The sequence below is a fragment of the Cricetulus griseus genome, assembly GCF_003668045.3.
Source record: "Cricetulus griseus strain 17A/GY chromosome 1 unlocalized genomic scaffold, alternate assembly CriGri-PICRH-1.0 chr1_0, whole genome shotgun sequence".
Taxonomy (NCBI): Eukaryota; Metazoa; Chordata; class Mammalia; order Rodentia; family Cricetidae; genus Cricetulus; species Cricetulus griseus.
Window position 1 is genome coordinate 226,489,067 of NW_023276806.1, and position 24,517 is coordinate 226,513,583.

The 24,517-nt window shown below is 44.2% G+C and overlaps 1 protein-coding gene across 3 annotated transcripts; it reads left to right on the forward strand.

The window, feature by feature from the left end:
* Positions 1-2,499: 2,499 nt before the first annotated feature.
* Positions 2,500-24,187, forward strand: LOC100753518 (TRPM8 channel-associated factor 1). 3 transcript variants are annotated; one of them, XM_027389786.2, is made up of 9 exons: positions 2,500-2,657; positions 8,467-9,100; positions 15,302-16,296; positions 16,542-16,639; positions 17,154-17,367; positions 17,682-17,921; positions 18,725-19,062; positions 20,708-21,002; positions 23,806-24,187. In XM_027389786.2, the coding sequence occupies exons 2-8, from the start codon at positions 8,481-8,483 to the stop codon at positions 20,960-20,962; spliced, it is 2,760 nt and encodes a 919-aa protein (XP_027245587.1). In that variant the 5' UTR covers positions 2,500-2,657; positions 8,467-8,480; the 3' UTR covers positions 20,963-21,002; positions 23,806-24,187. The 3 variants fall into 3 exon arrangements, with proteins under 3 accessions (XP_027245587.1, XP_027245586.1, XP_027245585.1); XM_027389785.2 differs by having other exon boundaries at positions 20,708-20,984; XM_027389784.2 differs by having other exon boundaries at positions 20,708-20,958.
* Positions 24,188-24,517: the final 330 nt, after the last annotated feature.

The window sequence follows — 24,517 nt, forward strand, 5'->3', positions numbered from 1 at the left end:
GAGGAAAGGAGAATGGAGGAGGGTGGGGAGGGAAAGGAGGGGGTTCCAGAAGGCTCTTAAGTACTGGTCGATATCAGGAGACACCACTCATCCTTGGAAACACATTGTGTCTTTTTTAACATTAAGACCTATTGCATCTGTAAACCCAGCACTGGGGCCAGGGGGACAGAAGCAGGCAAATGTGGAGCCTGAAGCTAACCTAGCAAAGTCAATCTTAAAAATCAGTCACTGCTTATTGGGTATTTTAAGAGAGAGAGAGAGAGAGAGAGAGAGAGAGAGAGAGAGAGAGAGAGAGAGAGAGAGAGAGAGAGAGAGAGAGAGAGAGAGACTATTTCCCCTCTTCACTGCCAGGATAAGCTCTTGCATTGGGTCCCAGGTTTGGAATCTTACAGAAAGCAAGTCCTGGGCAAACCTAGGCCTCTGACGGAGCTCCGCCCTCATCCGACTCCCAGGATTAGCTCCTTCTTGCTCTTCTCTGCAGCCCTTCTACCACCACACGCCAAATCTCTGAGCTGCCTGTGTATTTCTGGTTACACCCCTGCAGGAAGGACGCCCTTCCTACCATAGTGACCCCTTTACAGAAATTTATGGGCCCAGGGTGAGTCTTCCAAAGACAGTTTCTGGAGCAGACCCAGAACAGAGCAGACCCAGACCGGGCTGAGGGCCTCTGGGGTTTGCTGCAGTCCCGGCAAGAGACCGAATTTCCTAGGTCCCTGAGAGCAAGCGATGTTGGGACAAGGCAAAGCTCTGGGCTCAAGGCTTCTTGGTGTCGGTCAAAAGCTAGGTCTTGTGGTTTCCCCACCTCGATGTCTTCGGCGCATGTCTACCTATCCAGCTCTTGCTCAACGGGTTGCTTCCCCCAACCCCCAAGCTTCATCAACAAAAGTCCGATGATTTCTGCCCTTAGACATTTTTCATTATGAAGTGTTTCAAAGTCACATAACAAAAATGTGCAGTTTTTTTTTCAGATACTGACATTTTATCACCTTCGTAACCCCCCCCAATTTCTTCTGTGCTCTCCTACCCTCCTGCCCCTTTTCTGAAACCTAGCCTTCCTTGAAAGCATGTTAGCTTGTATTGTTCCCATATAATTTTTTACCTTTTACGTGTATTTTTACATAAGCAGCATGCATTTTAATTCTGACATTGGACCTCCCTGCCCCTCACCCTGAAACTCATTATGAGATCTTACCCTGACTTCTCTTATCAGAGCGATACTTAGTAAGCATGTCAGCAACCTGCTTTCTTAGCTGGGAATGCAGTGAGGGGCTGTACTTCCTGTCTCTTGTGTGGCCTTTACCTGGCAGGACCTGAATTCTGGTTATTCGGTTTTGTTCCAGGTGGTCCCTCTAATAAACCCTGCCACTAAGCTCACCAGCCCAAAGGACCTTTGGTTGATATTCATATGATTTATTTGGGAGAAAGGCTATTGAAAGGAGATTGGGAAAGGAAGTGTGGTTTGTGTGTGTGTATCACAACCCTTCTTGAATTGAAAGAATATATATATATATATATTTTTCAATATATATATATATATATATATATATATATATATATATAATTTCTCCTGAAACACAATACACTTGGGGTTCTGACTACTTATTTTGTCAGATAGTCATACAGTTTCATTTATGCCTGGTATTCACTTGAAAACAAGTATTAGCCCATCTGTTTAAGCCTTCTATCTGGGACAATGGTATTCATTCATCATCCCCATCTTGAGGTCTAGATTGAGTAGCTTCAATCCACACAGCTGGTGAAGTGCAGCACTAAGGTTTGAATCAGTCCACCACCACCGACAGTCATTCTCTGCATTTTACTTACAAGACCTGGTGGCATAGCAGCTGGAGTCATCACCCAGATAGGACCAGGCGATTCATAAAGAGGGGTCAGCTGATTGTCAGGAAGGAAAAGCATCCCAGAACAATGCACTTCAACTGCCTATTGTTCTTTTGAAATGTTATTTTGCATGTACCAAAGTCACACACATCTGTGTGGGTTATATACAGTGAGTGACCTCTCTCCTATTCCTCAGATCACACAGTATTGACAGGAAGATAGGTCTCTTTCCTTCCTCATCCCTGATACAAAAACAAAAAACAAAAGAAACAAAAAACAAAAAAACAAACAAAAAAAACGAAAGCGTATTCAACAATTCCTGCAATTGGTGTGTATCCCTGGGCAATAATATATCAAGGTCCATCCATCCTAAACTAAACAGAGATTTAGGTTCTGCTTAAGCATTCAGTAACTCACAGAATAGGATGTGCAGGCCTCGGTTTGTTCATTCCTTGCCGTTCTAGGAAATTGAAATAACCCACACAAGTTTCAACAAAACGGCCATCCACACTGTTAGGATGAGACCTCCTCTAGGTGTCCCTAATCCACCTCAATGCCTGGTCACCCGAGCCAGCGACACAAAGAAGCCTTGTCTCCTGCCAAGCGCCGCCCCTCGGGCTCGCACTCCAGCGGGGAGGAAGTGGGGAGGAGACTGGCTAGGAACCCCTCCTCTCCTCCAGCTCGGGTCTCCTCCCCGCTCGCTCCAGGCTTTCAGCGGAGGCTGAGACGCCTCGGTGCTCTGCAGAGAAGAAGCCCCTGGCCCGCCCGCTCGTGTGGCCCTCGAAGCGCTAAGACAGCTGCCCTGGTGCAATCGCAGGGTGAGTGGCCCGCAGGGACAGCCGGGGGGCGAAGCAGCCGGGGACCCGGGCTGGGGCCGCCGGGGTTGGAGGCGGGAGGGGCACAAGGCCAGGGCTACTCGGGGGACGCCGGCGACCTGCGAGAGGGACCTGCGTGCTGCGGGCCTGGGTGTGTCCGGATCTGGACAGAGGCTCCCTGGTGCGTCCTGCCTGCCATCTGACGGTGATTTTGCTTGGCTCCCAGGCCGAGCATCCCACCCTCCACCCCCACCTCGGACCCCGCTATCTTATTTTGCTCCTACTGGCCTGGGTCTGACAGTGACGTTTGTAAGCCACCGCTTTGTGTGGGCCAAATCCAAACAGGCCCCACCAGCAGGGGCCACAGCTAAGGCGAGGCTTCAGAGGAGGGGGCTGGGCGTACTTGTCACGCAGGTAGCCGATGGCTTGTTGAGCCTAGCAAACAGGGTCATTGGGACCGAGATCGCTGGCCCACTCCGCATTGTTCGCAGGGGCCTGGAGTGTGGGTGTGTTTGGAGAAGAGGGCAGTCCTTGGTCCAGAGGCCTGGAGAATCCGCAGCCGGAGATTTTCCACTTGGCTGCCCTCCTCCTCTACACTAGCCAAACCTCCCTCCTCTTGCGCCCCCACCCCTCCTCTGACGTCACCCACATACTCTGAAGACTGGCCATTAGAGGGACAGGAAAGGAGGAGAGAGCCGAGGCCTTAGCTAGGCTCCTGCGTAGTCGTGGCTGCCCCCGGTGGTTTGGAAAAGATCTTTATCACACAGCCAATTTGGTAGAATCCCTCTGGGGCAAGCCGACTCACAGCTAGGAGGCAGCACCTGGGCTTTTCATGGCAAAGGGCGCGTCTCTCAACGCCTGGGTCGGAGCCCTCAATTGCCTTGTTCTCAGTGACTCAGTGGGCACAGGGAACGAACGTGAGCTAGAGGGAGAAAGGCCCTTGGGAGCCGTGGAATGCAGGGGTCAGTGTGGTGAGACAGGAATGTGGGACCGTAAAAGCCAAGTTTTTTGTGCAGGATGGGACGGAGGGATCCTAGGTGGGAAATCGAGAGATACTCTTTTTGGGGGGATGCGGATACTGTTAATCTTATCAAGTGTATGGAAGCTTAGCTTTTTTAGTTGTTGTTTTATCGTTTTTGTTGTCTATCCTCTTGTACACATTACACATTCTTTGCCATGAGTGAATGAAACAATTTCTTAAGTTAAAATTAAATGAAGACGTCGTGGAAACTGTATAGGATGGGGTGTAAAAGACAGAACTGAATCAGTTCTCGTTCTGGTTTAGCAGAACGTAGTGGACATTGGGGGAAAATACACAATGTATAAGGAAAAAGAAAGAAAGGCTTCTTAGAGAAAAGGACCCGGGAGAGAGAAGACATGGTAAATCGTGTTAGGGATATTAATACAAGGTCAGGCTAGCCGTCAACTAGGAAGTACCCCAGCGGTGCCTTTGCCCTCATACCGTCTTCCAGCCACACATCCATGGGATGCAAATCATAAAATGCATCCTCTAATCTCACATACTTAAGTCTTTGTTTCAAGATCTGAAATCAAACTGAAATGCAAGCTGTGGGGATCCTTTTTCCCAAGATGGCCACACTTCCCCTTCTATGTTTGAGTCTATTGGGACTGCTGTGCGGTGGGACTAGAATGTCTGCTTTCTCCCTGCTGTGTAGCTTGTACCTGGGATACCTTTTACTCTGAAGGAAACTGTAGTGAGTTCAAAGGGACCATAGTTAGCACAGCGGAGACGGGGATAGGAACTATGGAGAGCAATATAAAAGATGAGAAATTATATGAAAGAAAAACTCTTCGCCTCTTCCCTTCGTCCGGTGACAAGGCTGCTGTGTTTAGCTGTGGCCTCCATGGAGCTCCTATGAGTATAAAGAAAAACCTGGAACTTATTACAAGATGCTAATAAATAGTGCCGCTGCTTAAGAACTGTGCTCTTGAGTGCAGAGATGGCTCAGTGGTTAGGAGTATTTTTGTTTGATTGCCAGCGCACACAGTGGCTTGAAACCACCTGTAACTCCAGTTCCAGAGAATCCAACTCCTTCTGATGTCTGTCAACTCCTGCAGGCATATGGTCAACATACATGCTATCAGACACATATCATATTCGTTATGGCTACTATTGCTGTGATGAAATAACCCGATCAAAGGCAAGTCAGGGAGGGAGAGGGTTATTTGGCTGACACTTCCACACCATAGTCACTGAAGACATCAGGACAGGAACTCAAGCAGGAATGGAACCCAGAGGCAGGAGCTAATAAAGGGGCCATGAAGGGGTGCAACTTACTGGCTTGTTCATCCTATTGTTTTTAATAAAACCCAAGACCACCAGCCACAATGGGGTAGGCCGTCCCCCGTCAATCATTAGTTAAGAAAATACCCTACAGCTGGATCTCATAGAAGTATTTTCTCAATTGAGGTTCCCTGATTTCAAATGACTCTAGCTTGTGTCAAGCTGGCATAAAACTATCCAACACATATATACATGCACATAAAATAGATAAATATTTTTAAAGAACTGTACTTCAGCTCTGCGTTTCTTGTATTGGGATCCTAGATTCATCACTTACCCACCAATGTGATATTAAGCCAGTGACAAATTCCCTGACTACTCTTTGAAAGACTTGGAGTTTTCTTCCCCAGACACTGTGCAATGAGAATAGTGATAATATATGTGTCATAAGTTTCTCAGAATTAAATAAATGTAATAAACTATGTGCTATACTATGAGAAAGTTGATAGGGTGTGTATTGCCATGACTGTCATTACTACAGTTGCTACTTTACTGTTACTGTTGTCTTAACCACAGAAAATAGGTTCAAAACTTACACAGGGGCTTGAAATCCTCACTAACAGTATTATCTAGATCATTCTAAGTAGCTGCCAAATAGATTTAGCTCATGTACACACAAGCTAACTAAGAGAACAACTAATTATGTAGAAGTATGAGTATGAATTCTCTTCTCCCTTGCCTTTGATCTATGTCCACTTCCAGGTTTCACTTATGGTGTTCATTGTAGTTTTGTGGGGCATTCAGCATCTATGGACATATATATATATATACATATATATATGTATATATATATATATGCATAAATATATATGAACATATATATATGTATATATATTTAATTCTGCAGCTCTTGTTACAGGGTTGTATGGATGGGTCCCATTAATCATCTTCCCGTCCTCCTTCATCTTTCCTGTCTTCTCTACTCTGTCTCTTCTTTCTCTTAGTTGATATTTAACAACCTTAATATATATTCCTATTGCCTAACTTGTGGCATTGATTTTTTTTTTCATAGAAAAAGTCTCGAATTTCCTCCTCTGTGTATATCTTAACTTAGAAAAGTAGAGTTCCAGAAGACAGAAAGGTAGCGGTGGCGGTGTGAGAGGGGAAAGCCTGAGAGGGAGTTGGGAATGGAAGCAGGGCCTGTTCAAGGTAACAGTTTAGGGAGGAGAGGAGGGCAAGGAGAGTCTGTCCTGTTTCGAAAGCTTGAGGGAGGGAGGAGAAGTCAAGACTGTCCTGGCAAAGGCTTGAAGGAGAGAGGTGTCAGCTGTAAAGTTGCAGGAGCTGCCACCTACCCTATGGAAAGCCAGGCTGGGGAAGGGAGTTGGGTTCTCTCCAGTGGACACAGGTGAAGCTCTGTGGACTCCCCTTCAAGGACACAATATTATTAGAGTACTTTCTGAAGCAAAAAGGTGGGAACAGACCGAGAGACTTGGAAACCAGATTCCTTCAGTCCAGACACGAATTACTAAAGCACCAAATTGGGTTAATGGCAGTGTGCTGGCAAACTGACAGCGAACACATTGAAGGGCTTGTGGCCAAATGGAAATGGGATAAAATTGGAGGAGTGGACAGAGTCTGGCTGTGCACACTGGGCTGCTGTCCTGGTTTTTTTTGTGGGCACCAGGAGGGGCGAGGAAGGGACGAGCTTCTTCCTACCAGCTCTTGGCTGGCTGTATCCTTTAGATATTCTTTGAGATGGGTAAAGAGTCAACGCTGGGGTTTAACAGCTAAAAGCATCTGGCTCATGTAATTTTACTTAGAAAAGCTCTTTTCTGTGAGGGAATCCCCCCTCCCAGCGGCAGAGTCTCATGTAGCCAAGACTGCCCTTGAATTCCTGACATAGACCGCCATATCAATTTCCAGAGGCAGCTGTATTACTTGACAACACATGAGGTGACTGAAGATAATAGGATTTTCTTTGCAGTTCGCCTCTACCTCTAGGTGCTGAGGTTTCAGAAATGTGCCACCATACACAGCTCTAAAGTCAGGGCTTCTGTAGGTTAGTGACATGCTCTTACAGGTTGTCCCTGCACTTTTTCAGCAGGGACTTGAGATTATTAGATACCTGGGACACAGATCTTTCCATCTATGGCTGTGGAAGTCAAAGCACACAGGCCACGGACTTTTCCAGGGATCCAGAGAGATATGTTAAAAGCATATGCCGTAGCCATTATTCCTCAGGGTTAGCATTCGTCTTAATGTCAGCTGCAAAAGAGGAGACCTGTGCAATCACAGTCAATAAATGCGCAGTCTACCGGCTGCCATACCCAACAACAGATGAGACTTCTTTGTCTACTTTGTGGGCATTCCGTATTTTTCACATAAAGAAGTGAGTGATTTGCTCTTAACCAGACAAATATGTGCACATGACTGAACACTGCTGGTAGATTGCAGAGCAGCACTGAGTTGTCACTCCCAGAGAAGAAGCAAAGGGTATTTGAAAGCAGATATACACAACTACACCTTCCTTGGCTGTGTCTTGGGTGCAAGGAAGAAACTGGTACAACTTCATAATTGTCTGATTTCTGTTTCTGGTTGTCTGGGACCTGGTATTCAGCCACGGAAATCTTTCATGTTCCTCTTACTCAGCTTGGGACTGACACAAGCTGGAGATCCTTGACTACTCAGCCTGGTGCTCTATGTGCTCCAAACTGAGGTTAATAAGACCAGCGAGGAAGCTGAGATGCGTGGGAGGAGCGTAAGACCAGAACAGTCTGCGCCACTGCACCAGTTCTCAGAGGCTTCCATATCAAATGATTACAATCAGGGTGGCTTAAAATGATGCTATTTTATTTCCTCAAAGTTCTAGAGCAGTAGTTCTTAACCTGTGGGTCATGACCCCCTTGGGGATCAAATGGCCCTTTCACAGGGGTTGCATCCAGCATATCAGACGTTTACATTACAATTCATAACACTAGCAAATTTGCAGCTATGAAATAGCAGTGAAATAATTTTATGGTTGGTGGCCTCCACAACAGGAGGAACTCAGTTAAAGGGTTGCAGCATTAGGAAGGTGGAGAACCACTGTTCTAGAGGGTTAAATTTTTAGCACCCAGGCTTGAGCTGATTCCTTCTAGAGTTTCAGAAGTAGAATTTGTTCCATGCCCCCTAATATAGTTTCTGGGTTTTGCCAGCAGTCCTTGATATTCCTCAGTCTTCAGACACATTTCAATATTCTTTGTCTGTACCTTCTGATAGAATTCTACTCTATGTTTCAGTCTCTCACTTTCCAATGCCAGCATGACCTGGCAACATGGTAACAGCTCCAAATCTACCACCAGCCCTCCTTTCTGTGTCATTTCCTTCTGTGGTGGAATAGAATCTACACTCTTCTAAGTGTGACCAAAGGGGTGGACTAAATGCGTGGATATTGAGACTCAGTTATTTCAATGTCAGTCTTATCGCACAGTAAGGTCTTTGCCATAGCTGGTGGAGTAGAACTTTGCTTGGTTTTTGATTGTTTCACCATTCTTCATTAAACTGGACCTTTGTTCTTTTTCTCTGCAGAAACCTACAGAACCATGGCGACTCCATCTGCTGCCTTTGAGGCACTTATGACTGGAGTGACAAGCTGGGATATCCCTGAGGATGCTATCCCATGTGAACTGCTTCTTATTGGAGAGTCTTCATTTCCTGTGATGGTGAATGACATGGGCCAGGTCCTCATTGCTGCCTCTTCCTATGGCAGAGGTCGCATGGTGGTAGTAGCTCATGAGGACTATTTGGTGGAAAGCCAGCTCTTTGTCTTTCTTGTCAATGCCATTGGATGGCTTCGTTCCTCCCCTGAGTCTTCCATTGGTATACACACATCTTTATCACCATTGGTGAAAATCCTTGAAAGCTGTGGAATAGAGTCAACTATTGAGCCCGAAGCGAATGACTCCATAGGAGTTTACTGTATCGATGCCTACCATGAATCCATGTCTGATAAGCTGGTCCAGTTTGTGAAACGCGGAGGTGGCTTGCTCATAGGAGGCCAAGCCTGGGATTGGGCTAACCAGGGTGAAGATGAAAGAATTCTGTTCACGTTTCCTGGGAATCTAGTGACCAGTGTGGCTGGTGTGTACTTCACTGACAACAAAGCAGACTCAACTGTCTTTAAAGTTTCTAAGAAGATGCCTAAGATTCCTGTCTTAGTTAGGTGAGTATTTTACCGAGGTGGGAAGTTGGTCTCAGATTAAAAAGCAGACATGATTCCATCTTCAGGTACCTTCCTGAAGGAAAAGAATTTGAAACTCAGACATGTATTTGCCACAGTCAGTCAGATTTTTGTTTTAATACTCTGAGGCTCTGGATGAGCAAGGTCTTCTTGACACTGCCTCCCCAGACCAATCCACTTAGCTCTTTGAGGAGAAGAATTTCTATTGAGTCTGATATTCCTCAGCACTTAGATTACTAAAAAATAACATTGACCACAAGAATTGGCATGATTTCCTTACAGCAAAAAGGAAACTATTAGAAAAAGGGAAACAGAGAAACCCTATGGGCCAAAGTCTGGAGGTCTGTGAGAAGCATTTGGAAATGTTTAAAAGGGGTTAGGGGTTAGGATGGAAACAGGAAGTTGTGGGTTTGGAAGTTGAGTTGAAAAGAGATGGTATAGTTATATATACTAATGCTAGGCTTTTCAAAAGACTTTTTGTCTCTGGGGTCAAATGATCATCTGAGAATGTAGGAGACAATGCTGGTACAGAGGCAAGCCTCACTGAAGGGTCTGGAGAGTGTATCCCGGTCTGTTTTATAGGCATACAGTGTTGTACATGCAACATATAAATAAATACTCAGCAAGCGTTCGTTAGATTTGTAATTAGATTGAGAAATGAAGGGTACTCGAAGCTGTGGTCATCTCAAGAGCAGAAAATGTACACTAGGCCACTTCACACTATAAGTAAGAATTCTTAGCTTTCTCAGAACAAAGGACACTGTTATTCTGACTGATGGGAGAAGAGTTGGGTGAGGAAGATCCAGTGAGGCCTTTAGAAGAATGATAAATAAACTAAATTAATAAATGTCCATGACAAATTAATCAGGCAAGCTGTGTCCTCTCTATTTTTTGGAAAGAAGTCACCTTGTCTCATTTTAACCCCAAATCAGAGCATCTGCAATGAGTTCAAACTCCCTTTTGGTTATTTACCCATGAGTTCTTTCAGACTTTATTGTATATATTGCCTCAGATATTATTTCTTATCTTGAGAATGAGTTACGAAGATTTGAGCATGAACAGCATGGAAGTCTCTCTGGTGACAATATCTGGAAGACATGTAAAACACTATGTAAACTGTGTATCAAGACACAGTGCATTACAGTGCAGGCGAATCTGGAAACGAATCTAAGGCTAGTAACTGTACAGTGGGTTCTTAGACTGTCCTTCCAACTCTTTCCACCTAGAAGGAGAGTGTCAGGGTGCAACCTCGGGTTATCCTTCTGGGTACCATTCCCTTCAGATCTTCTGGTCAGTGTGATCTGTTTATGTTCCCAAAGTCATCAGGCATGCATGGAAATGAACGTTGGGCAAATGACCATGGTCTGCACACTCACATACTCTAAACACATTCACTTAAATACTACCCTGAAACCTGAATTAGCCAACTTCCAAGTTAATGTTATATGTGTCCCTTCCATCCTGAATATTAGTGAAGTGATACTGGCCACGGATGATCTTTGTACTTTCAGAGTACTCTAAGAGATTTCCAAATTTTAAAAGTTGAAAACAAACATTAGCTTGTCTCCCCAAGTGGCTTAGAAAAACAACAGGGCAGGTGTAGACAAGTATTTGCAAGAAATATCTGCAAATCCTTAGAGGTTATTGATGGAAATATGTAGGATAGGTTAATCAGTAAAATCAATAATTGTTTAATTGAAAAAAACAGCAAAATAATAACCACTAGATAAACTGATCATGACAACAAGAGAGAATTAAAAATTTCAAGAATGGAAGGAGGGGCCACTCATGTGGATCTACAGATATTAGAAGGATAGGGAGAAAATTGATATAATCTATACCAGCAAATTATTCAATTCAGATGAAATGGACAGAATTCTTGATTGACACATCTTATAAAACTAAACATAAGAAAAAAGCCAATGTATACTAAAATAAATTGAATTGTAATTACAGCACCCAGTATGTACAAGGTAGTTACCTGGATTGAATTCTAGAAGATATTAACAGAAAAGCAAGTAAAATTTATACAGTTTTCCAGGCATGGTGGCACACGCTTTTAATCTTATCACTCAGGAGGCAGACATAGCCAGATCTCTACATAGCAAGTTCCAGGCCAGCCTGGTCTACATGGTGAGTAATAAGCTAATCAAAACTACATAAGAAGACTTTGTCAATAATTTTAATAATAACTCTATTATTATTATTATAACAAAAAATATCGAGATTTGTGTTCATTGACAGAGCTCATTATGAAATCCACCCCGAATGGGTGCTGGGATGATGTTCACCACCTGTCTAGTTAAAGGCTGAGCACTTGTCCTGTGTTAAGGTCTTAGTTCTGCTAACTAAACCATGACTGCTTAACATGTTATCAGTAGTTATGTCAAAGATACAGACTGTCTGTATTATACAACTTATCCATTTTTCTTTTAATTCTAAAATAGAAATTTTGTTTAAAACCAACAAGAGCACAAGCAGCATCCCAGTCACTGATAGCCTTACCAACCAATTTTATCAAACTTTTGAGGAGCAAATAGAGATTCTTTCAGAATGTAACAGTAAATCATCTTCAACTTTATTACTTTACCAGCAGCATTTCTGTCATATTAAAACCAGAGAAAAGGCTAGAGAGATAGTTGAGTAGATAAACAGCTTTCTGTGTTAGCATTAGGGCCTGAATTGGATCTCCAAAAGTCCACAAAAAAAAAAAAAGAAAAAGAAAAAAAGAAAAGCCAGAGTAGCTTACCTGTAATCTTAACATTGAGGAAGGAGAGCAGAAGGTTGCCTGGGGCTTGCTGGCCAGGCAGGCCAGCTCAGTTGGTGAACTCAGGTCCACCAAGAGACCCTGTTTCAGAAAATAAGGCAGAAAGTGATTGAGAAAGGTACCTAACCAATATAAACCTCTAGCATGTACACATCACACACACACACACACACACACACACACACACACACACACACACACACACACAATAATAATAATAAAACGAGAAAGGCATTTTAAAGGGGGGAAAAAAAGAACCTACAGAGCAATATGCCAAGTTCTTTTTTTGTTTGTTTTTTGAGGCAGAGTTTCTCTGTGTAACAGCACCAGCTGTCCTGGAACTTGCTCTGGAGACCAGGCTGGCTTCAAATTCACAGTGATCTGCCTGCCTCTGCCTCCTGAGTGCTGGGATTAAAGGTGTGTGGTACCACAGCCTGACACAATATTCTTAATTGAATATTAACAAGTGAAATAATTTAATATATAAAAGAATAATATATATCATAACAAAATTCATCTATCTTGCATATAAATGACTGGTTTTGTAATCTGAAACCAATTTTATTTAGCATGGTAACTAGAAAAAAATATGGTTATAGAATTCAATGGATGCACACAAAATGTTTGACAAGATTTCATACTCAATCATGATAAAATGTCAAAAAACACTCAATATGAAAAGTAATTTCTTCAGTCTGAAAAGAGGCATTCATTTTGTTCTGTCAATTTTATTTTGTTTCATTGCGATTTTTAAGAAAGGGTCTCATATAATACAGGCTGGTCTTGAATTCACTGTGCAGACAAATCTGGCCGTGAGCTTTAAATCCTGTTGCACCCATTTCCCAAGTTCAGGGATTGCGGGTATGTGCCTTCATGTCCAGCTATAAAAACATTGCTAAAGATGAAATGATGAGTGTTTTTACCTTAGAAATGAGAACGAGACCAGAGTAATAACTGGTGCCATCTTTTCTATCCATCATTTGAGACATAGAGATTGAAAATTGGGAAGCAGACTTTCAGACATGTCTAAATACACTGAAGTATCACAATAGCTATTAGTAAAATCTAAGAATTGAACAATATATTCCAATAAAAGGATTATGAATGTAGTCTCTCAAACTATCTTTTAACAATGTATTATTATTGTTGTTGTTACTTGCGTGTGTGTGTGTGTGTGTGTGTGTGTGTGTGTGTGTGTGTGACAGAGAGGGGTGTAGGAGATGAAGGAGCAGGTGCCTGGCGCACTTCTGGAGGTCAGAGGACAACAGAATCTCTTCTGTCCTTTGTCCTTTACATGGATTTCTGGGCTTGTGCAACAAATACCATTACCCACTGAGCCATGTCACCCTCCTCCCTCCGACTGTCTCACTGCATGCTCTATTCACCCTTTTGATGAGTTTATGATATCCAGCTCCTGTGTGGTGAAGTCAATGATGCGATTGAAACATAAAGGTAGATAAATTGAAATTGTCATTGAAACAAATAGCATAGTTCAGAGGCATTGACTCAATGAGGAAAAAGTTTCCAATGTGTAGTTCTGGAACAACTTGATACCCTGATGGGAAAGATGACCCTTAGCATATTTCATAAAGTACTCAAAAGCAGGTCTAGACCCAAGTACAAATGAAAAACTAAAAACTTCTAAATGATGGCACAGGAAAAACAAACAAACAAAAAAAGAACAATAGCAACCACAAACAAACAGGAAAAAGCACTTGCAGCTTTGCCTTAGGCCGATTGCCTGTGGAAGACAAGACAATGTACAAGACCAGAAAATGGAAAGACTGGCAGCATCTATCTCAGCCATCTCTTTCCTAAATATTGCCCCAAAGAAATGAAGTCATGTCCTCCCCAAAACTTCACATAACACATTATCTTCTTATCACTGGGAACATTGACATTTTCTTCTTCACTTTGGCTTTTGTGAAATGCTGCAAAGAACAGGAAAGTCTCTGGAAGGCACTGGTCCTGTTTGCTGTGGGTTCATAGCCAACAGAGGGTTGGATAGGTCACATGGTAGCTCTATTGTAGTTTTTCAAGGACTCCCCAATCCATTTTCTCTAATAGCTCTATTAGTTGACACTCCCACCAACTGTGCAAAAACTGCCCTTTCTTCTCGTCTTCGTCAGACTTGATACCTTTCGACAGTTTGATAATACTCATTCTAATAGATGGGGAGCACTCCCTGGCTGTGGATTTGACTTGCATTTTCTTGGTGAGTGGTGGGTAGTAAGCACCTTTCGGTAGACCTGTTGGCCATCTGTATGCTGTAGTGTGTAGTGATCTTGTCCGTTACATAATGCGCTGAAGTTCTGGGCTGGTCATGACTGATAATCCTGGCCTTTCCCCGCTCCGTCTTCTCTTACTCATATGTATTCCAGATTCTTCTCTTCCCACAGGTTTGCCATTCATCTGACTCCATCTGTGTTGTGTCCTAAGTAAATACCCCCTCTCCCAGTTTGCTGATTGTGCCCTATACAAGATCAGGTGGTATTATGAGTTTATCTTTATTTTATTTACTGGCTTCTATCCCATCTAGAATGGCATATGAAACAGAAGTAAAATTGGAGCCAGAAGAGCTAGTTATTTTTATGGCAGATGCCTCAAGGAAAGAGACGGCCAGTTGGCATCGAGGCCCCAATTTCCCTGTAAACCATTCAGAGCTCTGTACAGCACAGGAACTGAGAATCCATTGGCTATCGGCACCCATTTTGTATTTCCTCTATGCTGCCTCCGGACACATGATTGCCATAGTTTGACACCTAACAGAAGCAATAGATTCAATTCTGGAATTGCAAGCATGTGGAGCTTGTCCTAAGCATCCAGGGCTCAAATCTCCCTTTGGAGTTGATAGGTGGCCTAAGGCTCTTATGGTGGTGGGTTATGGGTAGGGAAAAGGTGGTGCTGAGCAAAGTGTCACAGCAGCCAGCACTGGTGTTGGGCAAGCTTCGGACAGGTGGAATTCTGGATGTGGGATCCCTTCTCACTAAGGGACCACAAGTCTCAGGAGAGTTGAGGCTGATGACGGCCTCCACCCCATCTTCTGAGATAGTTAGCACAACTAACTCTGCTTTTCACAGACTTTGCCTCTATCAAGTTAGTGGTGTGAAGTGTATCAACGAAACTCACGATAAGAACAAAATCACAATTCTTCAAGTAACTCTTTGAATACTGGAATACATGGGTGGACTGAACTTAAGTCTGTAATGCTCTGCCTTAAGTGTAGTATCAGATAAACACAGCAAGAGTTTCTACACAATTTCCTTTAAGGACGTGGTGGTCTGGAAATGAGCGTCACAGCCTTGGTGGCCTCTGTTATCCCAAATCTTCTACAACATTCTAAAAAATGACAAGTGCCCTTGTGTTGCGGATAGTGTCCTTCTAATCGGGAGTATGTGTGTGTGTGTGTTTTGCAGTTGTGAAGACGACCTCTCAGAAGACAGAGATGAACTTCTGCATGGCATCTCAGAGCTGGACATCACCAACTCGGACTGTTTCCCATCCCAGCTACTAGTGCATGGGGCTTTGGCATTTCCCTTGGGGCTAGATACCTACCATGGCTGTGTGATTGCGGCCGCCCGCTATGGCAGGGGCCGAGTGGTTGTAACTGGTCATAAAGTATTATTCACGGTGGGCAAACTCGGCCCATTTCTGCTCAATGCTGTCCGCTGGCTGGACGGGGGCCGCAGAGGCAAGATTGTGGTGCAGACAGAGCTGAGAACACTAAGTGGTCTGCTCGCAGTAGGGGGTATAGACACCAGCATTGAGCCCCAACTGACCAGTGATGCCAGCGTCTATTGCTTTGAACCCACAAGTGATGTGGGAGTTAAGGAGCTGCAGGAGTTTGTAGCAGAGGGTGGTGGGTTGTTTGTTGGAGCCCAAGCCTGGTGGTGGGCCTTTAAGAACCCAGGAGTGTCCCCTCTGGCTCGCTTCCCAGGAAACCTGCTCCTCAACCCTTTTGGCATCAGCATCACAAGCCAGAGCCTCAACCCAGGCCCCTTCCGCACCCCTAAATTGGGAATAAGGACCTATCACTTCCGCTCCACCCTGGCAGAGTTCGAAGTGATAATGGGCAGGAAGAGAGGGAATGTGGAGAAAGGCTGGCTAGCCAAGCTGGGGCCAGACGGGGCGGCTTTCCTGCAGATTCCTGCAGAGGAGATCCCCGCTTACATGTCTGTGCACCGACTCCTGAGGAAGCTGCTGAGCCGCTATCGGCTCCCAGTGGCAACCCGAGAGAACCCTGTCATCAATGACTGTTGTCGGGGTGCCATGCTTTCCCTGGCCACAGGTCTGGCCCACTCTGGAAGTGACCTCTCACTACTAGTCCCAGAAATCGAAGACATGCACAGCAGCCTCTATCTGCGCCCTTCAGAGTCCCCAATCACCGTGGATGTCAACTGCACCAACCGAGGTAGGGTGGCAGGAGGATCAAAGCTTGGTTTGGTGGGCATCAGCAGAACAGGGGCATGAGACTGCTGCCGTATTGGGACATTTGGTTGTCGCTATTCTGACTCCCTCCCTCCTCAGGAAGACAGGGGTTGGGTTTCGGGCAGTGTTTGGAAGAGTGAGAGCAGTGTAGCCGGGAAAGGAGTGACTGACTTCGTCAGGGGTATGTGCAGAGCAGGGGTGACGTCTGCCGCTCCTGTGTTTTGACAGGCACTCGGTACTGCTGGATGAGCACCGCTCTCTATATACCTGGACGGCAAATCATAGAAGTCTCCTTGCCCGAAGATGCTGCCTCTGCGGACCTGAAGGTGAGGCCCCTCCCCATCTCGCCCCCTGATGCAGAATCCAAATGCCCTTGCTATACCGCAGGTGGCATTGTCTGCGTAATGCCCTACTGGCAATCTGGGTCAGTTTTTAAACCTTTTACCTTCTTAACAATGAGGAATCTCTGCTTTGATGTATAACAAAATATATCAAAGCGATACATTCTGGAGCGCAAGGACTCTGTCATGATCTTGCCTCAAAATAGGAATCTCTCCTCTTAAAAATTGTTCTCATGACTCATGTCCTTAGAGAGGACTAAGAGATCTCAATGGAAGGTTGCCTGACATTCTGTAGGTATTCAGTTGGTGAATATTAGTTTACTTTCCGTGTCATAACTTAAGACATATGAACTCAAGAAATGGACAATTTCATGACTATCATACATGACATCATCAATGGCAAATGGGGTCATAGCCCCTTCTTGAATCCACCTCCTATTCTCTCTTCTACCACCCACACATACTCCGTGTCACTGTGAGACTGATTTCTCCGCTCCAGATACAAATTGGCTGCCATACTGATGACCTGACCAGGGCCAGTAAGCTGTTCCGAGGCCCCCTGGTGATTAATCGGTGTTGCTTGGACAAGCCCGTGAAATCCATCACCTGCCTCTGGGGAGGTCTCCTTTATATCATCGTGCCTCAGAATAGCAAATTGGGGTCTGTGCCCATCACCGTGAAGGGGGCTGTCCGTGCTCCATACTACAAGCTAGGTAAGTCGGCACCACAAGGTGCACATTGAGAAGTGGGAGACGCTGAGCATGAAGTTGTTCCTGGGGCTGTTTGTTAGAGACAGGAGTAGACCAGGAGTAGACAGGAGGCAGGTGGTGGGTTTCTTTAAGTTCTGCTTTGGTGCCAAGAAAATATAAAATAAAATCGTACCCATAGAGGTTTTCAAGAAAGATGGAGAAAAGGGATGTGGCTAGCTTTCTCATCTTGAGTTCTTACCTGGGGCCCAACTTGTATGTATGTTTTAACTTGAAGGATTTGATAAAGACAGTTCAGGGTCTGTTGCCCTTCTTCATAGGGGAGACATCCCAGGAAGAATGGAAGAGGCGTCTCCAGGAACATCCTGGTCCGTGGGGAGAGCTGGCCACTGACAACCTCATCCTGACTGTGCCAACTGCAAATCTCCGAGCTCTGGAGAATCCGGAGCCACTCCTCCGCCTCTGGGACGACGTGATGCAGGCTGTGGCAAGGCTGGGCGGAGAGCCCTTCCCTTTGCGTCTGCCGCAGAGGATAGTGGCCGATGTGCAGATCTCAGTTGGTGGGTATTCTGAGTGGCACTCGCTTCCCCCAGCACTTTCCTTCTTCCCACAGCCATGAAGGCAGAGAGAGTTAAAAACGTTTTTGCTAGCAAGACATGTAGATATATCCTTTGCTGTGTAAATGGAAAGGGGAGAAACTGCATCAATATAAAAAGTAGCTTTGGTTTGTGTGTTAAGAAGAAATGTCATCAAAGAAGTCAAGAGATGTCACCTGAGTATCGCTAGGCTCCGCTCAAGGAATCTGTCAAGAAGTGAGAAAATGCAGTGGTGGTCTTTGGCCTCGCAGCTGAGATGACTGGAGGAATCTCAACTATTTGTAAAGGAGCCAAGAAACCTAAACAAAGGGGCTGGGTACAAACGTGGAAGCATCATGGGGCATTTCCTAGATCCGCATTTTTACATTGCATGAATACATCCTGTAATGTGGCGTCAGTGTAGGGAACCCCATATCAAAGAATGGGGCAGAGGCATCTTCGGAGGACTTGAGAAAGGGTTATAATAGTCTCACATGGGTGCCTCCACCCCCCATCCCAGAAAAGCAGAACACTCCATAGCAGCATGAATGGCCCTCAGCAACCCATACTCCCCCAGGGCTCATGTCAGAAGAAAGGTGAAAATGTCACTGCAGATTGAGTAGAAGAAAAACCTGGGGGTGTCTGGGCTTGGATGACCTCTTGGAACAGCAGGGATATTAGAAAGCTCCTGGGGCTACTGTGTGTTTTGGAAAAGAAACAGTTCAGAGACAGATTTAATAATGAGGTGGGAAGATGCTGACCCTGTCCTCTTTCTTTCGTGTCCCCAGGCTGGATGCATGCCGGGTACCCCATCATGTGTCATCTGGAGTCAGTGCAGGAGCTCATCAATGAGAAGCTCATCAGGACCAAGGGGCTGTGGGGCCCTGTCCATGAGCTGGGCCGCAACCAGCAGAGGCAGGAGTGGGAGTTCCCACCACACACCACTGAAGCCACCTGCAACCTGTGGTGTGTTTATGTTCATGAAACCGTCCTGGGCATACCTCGAAGCCGAGCCAATATTGCCCTGTGGCCCCCTGTTCGGGAAAAGAGAGTCCGAATCTACCTGAGCAAAGGGCCCAATATCAAGAACTGGAATGCCTGGACAGCGCTGGAAACATACTTACAGGTACTGGGAAAGCCTGGAGGGTGATAAGACAAGTGGAACCACCAAGGCCACATGGTTAAATGATAAGCTAGGTGACCCTGGAGGCCACCCACTCCATCTGTGTAACGATAAGTCTTTACTCCATCCCACTGAGCCCTGCCACCACATGGGCGCCCAAATAACACACAGAATCTTATATTAGTTTACAATGCTGCTGGCCAATTGACTAGGATTTCCTATATGCTAGCTCAGTCTTAATTATCATAAATCTATATATTTTATAAGACTTACCTTATCGAGGACGCCTTCTACTGGTGTCCTCTTCCCGAGATCACATCTGCCTCCCACATTCAGCCACATGAGACCCCAAGAGAGTCTAGGGTTAACAACATATAGTGATGCCTCTTGGTACAACACTTTGTAGGACCCTACAAAGCAGACAGCCCTGCACTGCCTCAATCGTGTCAAACATACCTCCACAGAGAGGTAAAGAGAACATAGCACTGAGAAATCTTAAATCTGGTGGAGGCACATGGAGGACTATAAATATACTGTACTCTCTGTGGTTTTTAAGCCAGACATGGTGATGATTGAAGCTAGCCTTTCCTACTCCATAGCTATCAAACCACCCTCCTCACACACTCCATGATGGGTTGTGACCCAATTTTTCCTTTGATGAATATACTGCTTCCTTGCTATGGCTTAGTTTTGCCACAGATTCCACCATTTGTAGGCAATCCAGGACTCCTCTCTGCCTTGGGGCTGGAGATTCACCTTGCCTTTGAACTGTCTTTCTGTGCCCCAGTTTTCAGCCCCAGAGCCCGAATCACTCTGAGGAATGACATCATGTTGGACTGAAGCCTGGCATGATTTATTCTGGTTCTCCCACCTGTTCAGATCCTTCACTGGTCATACGCACTGCTACCTTCTCCTTATGTGAGCTAGCTGGCTCACCTACACAGTGAAGATGTCCTGGTTCTGTTAACTACCGAGGCGGCCCCTTAACTCCAAAACCCTGTGACCCTGGCTAGCATGGGCTTGTTCCAATCGTCTCAGGAAGGTTACTTTTAAACAGGCCCTGTGTCTCTGTCAGGCATGATGGGCTCTTTCCAATGGCCCCAGAAGATGACGACTTCTAACATGAGAGCTCATTCTTTGTTATAATTATCTAGACTGTCTATAGACTTCTACCTGATTTGATTCACTTTCTTCCCTGAAGGCCATTTTTTAGTGGCCTTGTGAATTAGTGTGAGTATGAATGAGGCTTGAAGGGATTTCTAAGCTGTTGGAATTTAACCTTGCAACTGTGAAAGACAATGAGGATTGTTCCACCCCAGCCAATTTTAAAACCCTATGTTCTTACCGAATAGTTATTTTCATGATCTCATGAGTAGATAAACAGTGACAGTGGTGGGAAACACTAATCGTTGGAGCTGCTTCTATAACTGTCACTCACTAAGGGTCTGCCAAGCAGTGGGTTAGCCTTTTCTTAACACTTTTCTTAAGGTTAGTAATTGAAAGAGTAGGGCATGAGACCAGCATGCAAAATGGTCAGTGATGAATGCAAAGCTAAAGCTTAGCAGGTTGAACTGACCAACTTGTGTGTGTTGGACCTTACTTTTGTGGATTGGATGTCTCTCACCTACTTTCAACTTTCGCTTTCTAGCTCCAGGAGGCCTTTGGCTGGGAACCATTTATTCGTCTCTTCACTGAGTACAGAAACCAGACCAACTTGCCCACAGACACTGCTGACAAAATGAATCTGTGGGCGAAGATGTTCTCACAGCAAGTGCAGAAGAATCTGGCTCCGTTCTTTGAGGCCTGGGCCTGGCCCATCCAGAAGGAACTGGCTACCAGCCTAGCCTATCTGCCTGAATGGAAGGAAAATATAATGAAATTGTACCTCCTCACACAGATGTAAGGAGTGCCCATCGAGGTGTCAGGTAGAGAGGTTTGGGGAGGTAGGCAGACGTGGGGTTTAACTCCTCTACCTCTGTCTGCTGAAGTTCTGGCTTGTCCTTTTAATTCGCTGCTTCTGTGTCTTATTCCTGACTTCTGTCTCTAGGAAGCGGGTTAAGAATGTGGCACAAAGTGAAGCCAGAATCTCTTAGGAACAAGGCCTGTGTTTATGAGCCCTATCCTTCTGCTTGTCAGTTGTCAGGCACTGCACTGGCCTGGGAGCTTGGGCATTTGTTTCTGTGCTGGCCATTGGTCCATCTTGATGAACCATAGAGTGCCATCCTTCCCTTGGCCTCCTTGTGTTCAGGATAGGTATAAAAGGCTCTGCCTCTCGGGTGGTAATAGAGTATCTGGCTGACGGTTTTAAAGAAATGTATGAACTATATGGTACATGCCGACTAAATGGTTGCTTCATTTCATGCTGACCCCAATCTCTTTCACAGCTCTGAGATTAATATCAACCTTTCTCTCAGTAGACTCGTGCCCAAACTCTAGGTGTTTTATTGACCATTTGTATGTTACTGCAAGATCCTTGACTTGTCCAACGTTCTATGATCTCATTCTAAAAAAAAGGGGGGGAGCTATTTCATGTGATTATTGGGAGAGTTGAGTTTTACAATGCCTCTAAAAGTGATTACAGCATTTAGAAGATATTGAGAAAATATCATTTGGCGTTTTTGTTATCTAATTAACCCAAAATAATTCTAAAGCTAGACTTCACTTTTAGGTGATATTAACAGATGTAGTCATAGCCTTTTAGTTTTTTAAACTGATACATGAAAATATAAAACCTGCATATATTAGTGAGCTACCATGCAATGTCTAAAGTATGAATACATTTTTATACCTGAATTTTTTTAAATGCACGTCTCCTCCAGCACCTATCATTTCTTCAGACCAAATGCCTTCAAAATCATTTATAGTTTTTTTTTTTTGAGATACACAGTGCATAGCTGTTACTGAGAGCCAAAGAGAGGATTCAATGAGTAAAGACACCTGCTGCCAAGACTCAAGACCTGAGTTCAATCTTCAGAACTCACTTAGTGAAAGGAAGGAGAGACCCAACTCTTGCATGGTGTCCTCTGACGTCCACAAGTGTTCTGTGATGGGCAAACCCACTGAACGAATCTAAAAGAAACCATTGTTATTTGCCCTACCCTATCGTACACTACACATACCAACCTCTAAGATTAATTTGGTACATTACTTTATGAATCTGAAGAAAGGATTCAAAACTCACAATGGAGTTTTCAATGGTGATTTGAGATCAGGCCTCTCTATTTAGGTAGGACTGGCTGACGTCAGACTCTATGATCTTTCATCCTCAGCCTCCAAGTGTCGGCATTACAGGTGTGCACAGTCATGCCCCAGTCACAGTGCAGTCCTCTTTTCTTTGGTCTCTCAAAGCTACTTATATTTGACCTGTTAACCCAGTTCTTTCAGCTCAAATTCCTTCCCTGATAAAATCCAGAGTAGAGATCTTGACAAAAACCAGAACGATCATAAGATAGTGTTTAGCCTTGGCAAACAATAGATACCCAGCTTTTGTTATATTCCCAGAGTGAGATTCAAGACACAATTGCTGTCAAGGGTTACTGATTACACATACAGAAAATTTCACTTTGGAACAAGATAACTCCGAAGAGCTAACCCAACTTTCATTTAATTACTACACATTCAAAGATCTCTTGGTTTTCCCCATTTTCATTTAAAGTTTCTTTCATGGTTTTAATGAGTGTTTGCTTCTAGGATTGATGTTGGGCACAACCAGTTTTCCCACTTATTTTCGATTTATTTTAGTCTAATCTGTTTTATTTCTATTACATAGTCTGTTAGTGGATGAATGCTATAAAATGCTATAAAATGTGCATGTGTTTCTTTATCCTGCAGCTTCTCGGTCCTGGATTTATTTCATGCATATTTATCATTTAGGCATTTTGAACACAAACATTCAATCCTTAAAGTAATTATTATCAATTATAAGGTATTGAGTATGTGCCAGGCATCGTACTGCTTCCCATATACAGGCATATCATTTAATCTTCCCAATAATCTTTTGAGGTAGAAATTATTATCACCCTGGTTTTATGAATAAGAAAACTGGATTTATGGAGATTAAGTCAATTGTGTGAGACTCCACTGCTAATAAGTCACAGGTCTATGATTTGGGAGGCAGGCAAGCATTCTGATTGCAGATTGGGTATTCATACTTATGATGCATTGAATAACCAAATAAAGAAACAAAACAGTAACCCAGAACATTTATACTTCTTTTAGCCAGAGCCTGGGTGCTTCACACTTAGGCTTATCTCACCTTAGTAGAATAAAAAGTATCTCTGATTCTCCCAAACATCCATAGAGAGGAAGAATTTATGTCAAACTCCCGAAGTGCTTCCTGTTGGAGAAGTGAGTGAGCCATTAGCATCAGGCAACTCCTTAGGTTCTGGCTATTCAGGTTGTTTGTCATTCTCCCCTGGGTACGTGAAATCCGGTTTTTGGTTTATTGGATTTTGAATCATGAGCTATTTTAGTGAAGTACCTGACTTCCCAAAGTCCCAGATGCTTCTTGTTTGCAGAGAGAGAATTGGATCCTCAATCTTTTAGAATGAACTTTTTCTTTTCGCACCAGCTTCCTCTTAATCTGTTTCTGTTTTCATCCCACCCCTTTAACCTGCTTTCAGCAGTGAAGCCTGGGATCCTTTCACTAAAGTTATCTATGTTATTCCCCTGTCCAAAGCTTCCAGTGGCACTCCAGATTTAAGATGACAGACTAAACATATGTGTTTGCCTTCCCTCCCTTCCCAGGCCCCAGTGAAAACTAAAGTGGAGGAATACAAAAGAGAACCGAGACGGCTCAGCAAAGGAAACTAAAAGCATTTGGTTGGACCAGATCTCAACACATTTCTGGAAGAGATAAAGTAAATGAAGCTTGATGGTGAATGGGAACCATGACGGCACATTTCAGAAAGAATACGCTGACCTGACCATCGTAACCCCAAAGAGACTTGAGCACTAGAAAAGTCTAGCTACTAAATAAATGTACCAGTTGTAAATTGACCCCCATTCTACTCTGCCCCAACCCTTGTACATAGAACACAGAAAATCTACCATTGGTAGCAGTGAAGCTGTTATTGTTATTGCTGTTTGAATAAAGGAATCAAATGAACCGCCTGAGGAGAGGTAAGAATTAGTGCTCCACGTGGTGTTCTTTTCATGGAAATGATGCCCCCTAGCCTGTCTGTTAATTTTCTTCTGAGAGTAGAGACCCCTATTCACATACCCACAGCTTCTAGTCATAGCAGATTTGCTGGAGAAACAGGAGTCCTTTAAAAAGACAAAACTTAACATAGATTCTTAATGTGGATTTCCTGACAGGAATTCCAAGCATGGAAGGGACCAAGGGAGACTCATAAAAAAATAATAACTTAGGTGTATGAAGGTTGAAAAAAATATTATAAACTAAAGGAAACAAAATTCATACAGGAAAAAAAATCCTTAAAATTCTGGGCATCTCTCC

Excerpts from the sequence above, each read along its gene's own strand:
- LOC100753518 (XM_027389784.2), top strand. The coding sequence starts at position 8,481 with ATGGCGACTCCATCTGCTGCCTTTGAGGCACTTATGACTGGAGTGACA. Across the intron at positions 16,297-16,541 it reads TGTCAACTGCACCAACCGAG|GCACTCGGTACTGCTGGATG; the intron begins GTAGGGTGGCAG and ends GTGTTTTGACAG. Across the intron at positions 16,640-17,153 it reads CTGCCTCTGCGGACCTGAAG|ATACAAATTGGCTGCCATAC; the intron begins GTGAGGCCCCTC and ends TCTCCGCTCCAG.